The sequence below is a fragment of the Sphaeroforma arctica genome (genome assembly GCF_001186125.1).
Source record: "Sphaeroforma arctica JP610 unplaced genomic scaffold supercont1.558, whole genome shotgun sequence".
NCBI classification, from domain to species: Eukaryota; class Ichthyosporea; order Ichthyophonida; genus Sphaeroforma; species Sphaeroforma arctica.
Window position 1 is genome coordinate 31,969 of NW_014040000.1, and position 3,398 is coordinate 35,366.

At 43.9% G+C, this 3,398-nt stretch overlaps 1 protein-coding gene across 1 annotated transcript in view; it reads left to right on the forward strand.

Annotated features, from left to right (window-relative positions):
- Positions 1-3,398, forward strand: part of SARC_07225 (hypothetical protein) — a gene marked incomplete at its 5' end in the record, with an annotated part of 9,452 nt that overhangs the window by 665 nt on the left and 5,389 nt on the right. Inside the window, 5 exons of the mRNA XM_014298845.1 lie at positions 198-364; positions 651-772; positions 1,360-1,541; positions 2,109-2,265; positions 3,111-3,316. Of these exons, the coding sequence (XP_014154320.1) occupies positions 198-364; positions 651-772; positions 1,360-1,541; positions 2,109-2,265; positions 3,111-3,316 (834 nt within the window). The remainder of the gene's footprint in view (positions 1-197; positions 365-650; positions 773-1,359; positions 1,542-2,108; positions 2,266-3,110; positions 3,317-3,398) is intronic.

The following is a 3,398-nucleotide window of genomic DNA, read 5'->3' on the forward strand; positions in this document are numbered from 1 at the left end:
GTTATATATACTATATACTATGTTCTTACTTAACTACTACTACTACTATATATATATATATATATATATATATATATTGTGTGTGTGTGTGTGTGTGTGTGTGTATGTATATATGTATGTATCTATGTATCTACGTGTCTATGTAAGTATAGTTATTTTTAGCTATTACTTGACCGTATATTTTTTTACTCTTAAAGGACAAACTGGGATTTGTATGCCAGCGATTCAACTTCATCATCCAGGATGACAACGTGTGGAGGGATGCATTCATGACTAAGTTCTGGTTACGTGACACCCAATTTGTAAGCAGAATCAAGAATATCTCTTGGAAACGAGAGTATCTGGCACGAGTTAGGCTATTGAGGTATGTGTCTATATACCGCATAGTGCCTGGGGCCATCGATTTAATGTGCCTTCAGTTTTCTGCCTCGCATAGTCAGTAGCTCAGCTCAATGTATTTATTGCAGGTCCGCAAACAATACCTAAGAGTGACTAGAATCTTTTCTTTTATGTTTTTGCTCGAAACATGTTTCACTTAGGCACGTATAATTTGTTACAATAGCAGACATACGTGAATCGACAATATACCAGCCATTTTACGTATGTGTCTCATTGAATTAATAAGCTGGTATAATTTGACTGGCATGCAGAGTATGGGAGAGACACAGAGGCTTCTCCAAAGAGATGGACCATGGTCTCATCAGTATCAATCAGTTATATATCGATGGCATGGGGCAGAGAGAGATCCGTGCAGGCAATGCCGTGGGTATAGGTGTGTCGTGAGTTGTATACGTAAATGTATGTATGGACCTGTATATAGATATACAGGCTGTGTCTAACGAAAGCAAATTACATATGTATGTATGTGTAAAATTGCACTCTGTGTGCATACGTTCTGTTTTATAGATATGTGTGTGACTTTTACATGGTGGCTGTCCTTTACAACTACCCTACGGAACCCCTCTCACTATGTTTCGAGCTCAATTGAACTTGTTCAGCCTGCACCAGCTTATTGGCCGAGTTGTTCAGTGTCAAAATTCGGTAAGTACCACTTTATTTTTATACGACGCCACGTACCACTATCGTATCGTTTTCTGTCTTAATCTATAATATTGAGATGAACATTTAAAGTGTGGGATATGTTGGACCTGTGGGGAGGCGCGCGCCAATGAAAGCAGATTTTACAAAATGTAAAACTGAACATATCCACGCAATTAACACAATTCATACATTCCAACCCACCTCGTGCAAGTAGCAGATGATTATCATCATTTATTCACCCCACACCATTCCTTATGAGCAAGAAATGTCTAACACAATATAACCATTCATACTTTCCACTCCTTTCATGATGTGTAGGTAACGGCGTGGGCGACTTCGTATTGACATCTGTAGAAGGAGGCGAACTCAGACGGGGGACGAATAAGGGTAGACTGTACAAGGGCCGCACACCCATGGCACCCAATCACGTAGTCACAGCCTCGTGCGTAGCCGATGCACGCACGCTGGTGTATGGCACGTCTACCGGAGCCCTAGCGAAGGTACGTATTGGATATTAGGCTTGTGTGTGTAAATCCTAATATGTGCTAGGCATCTCATGCGAGTGAATGAATATTTTAGTGTGAATAGGGTATGTGTAGTGGCAAATAGGTTGGTGGCACTCAGGAGAGCGAGTAATGTATATCTGTAAGGGTGATATCTGCGAATGGGGTTTCCAAGTGCTTAGGGGTTTCTATGGGTTTGAAGTCCTCTGCGTGATTCAGAATTATCACGTTGTGGGCTATAGAGTTGGACCAATGCTATTGGTCACCGGTGCTGGAGTGCATCCTTTGATTGTGGGTGGATGCCATGACATACACCTTGATCCCCAATTGCGTGGGTGGGGCCTCACGTAATGCGGCTGCACATCTCGACCATGCACGTACCCCATATATTGCAAGATTCGGGCTCGTGTGTGCGTACATATTCACATGTATTTGCATCATAGAAGCCGCAGTGATGGGGAACAGATGCCGAGGTTGTTGTGCGTGCCAAATTCTAAGAAGAAACGAAACAGGAGGCCACATTTGTGCACAAGTAAATAAACAACCTATCTCCATTCGTTGCAGATGAATCTGCTGCACGAGGACCGGCAATATTTCGAACCACGACATGGTTCCAGAGTCACACATATAGCCACAGACAAAGACAATGTGATGTCTTGTTCGGCTGAGAATATCATCAAAGTCTGGGCGTTGGAGACCCGACAACTGCTCCACACTCTGTGTAAGTGCGGTTATTCTGTGCGGAATGAGGGTGTCGTTGCATACATCATACTTTGATCATATTTTGTGGACCTTACCACCTTAGAACTGTGCTCCTTGAAGCGTATGATTGCGGCGAGTAAGGTTTTTTATCCGGCCCCGATTAGGGCAATGCAGACCCGGCTAGCGCACAGCACTGAGTAGGCGCGGTACTTCTGTTTGTGCTGCTATGCCTATGTAGGCTTCAGCTCCGTGGCTTTAGAGTCTATTGTCTGTGATGCATGTTTTCCTGTAGTAGAAAATCTGCTACGCCTGCAAAGACTAAATTTGTATACATTCATGTTCTCATCGAAGTATTGGTGTCCAAACAAGTATATGTGTGGCACTTTTCTGCAGACTGATGTGTCCTTGCTTGCAACATATTCAGTGGTCTTTAAGGATTTTGTCACCGTTGGCACATTTACGAACGTGAGATTTTCCAGTCGGCCTCTAATTGGGCATTATTATCTCGGCATATATGTTAAATTGGATGTAAGGGTGCAGCACTTCTCTAGGCGGATGTGCTCTCGCCCGCACAATCCCAGTGAATTTAGTGGACACTGCTTTGAACGAGTATATCTCTACGCGTTTTAGGTTTTTATTTGCCCCTCAATCTGAGTGACATATCTCCATAACCCTTGGGCGGCGACAGTAAACTGTCGAGATTGCGTAGGTGACGTATTGTGGAATGACTGTCCAGAGCACGCCAACACGCATGTATACCCGTAGTACGACATCTGCTACGCTTGCTAAGACTAAATGTATATACATCCACAGTTACCCGCGTATCTAATTGAATTTTCTGATTATTGACGATTTCCTTCACAGATTGCAAATCTCGTGCGACCTGTATAGCTCTTGGACAGCGTCAGTATGCTGTCGCAGGCTGCGCCGACGGTATGCTGCGAATGTGGTCTTTGGCATCTACCTCCACACCTGCAACTACTATTATCCAACCATTGGAATATAAGCTGCAGCCAGAAGAACAGTCGCATGAAAGACCGGGGAGAGAACTTTCTGCTGGCACACTGCAGGTTTCCACCTATCGACATCCCTACAGCCGTTCGAGGGATCGTGGACGTGCAGGTACGGGAAGTGCTCTGTGTCGATTATTAT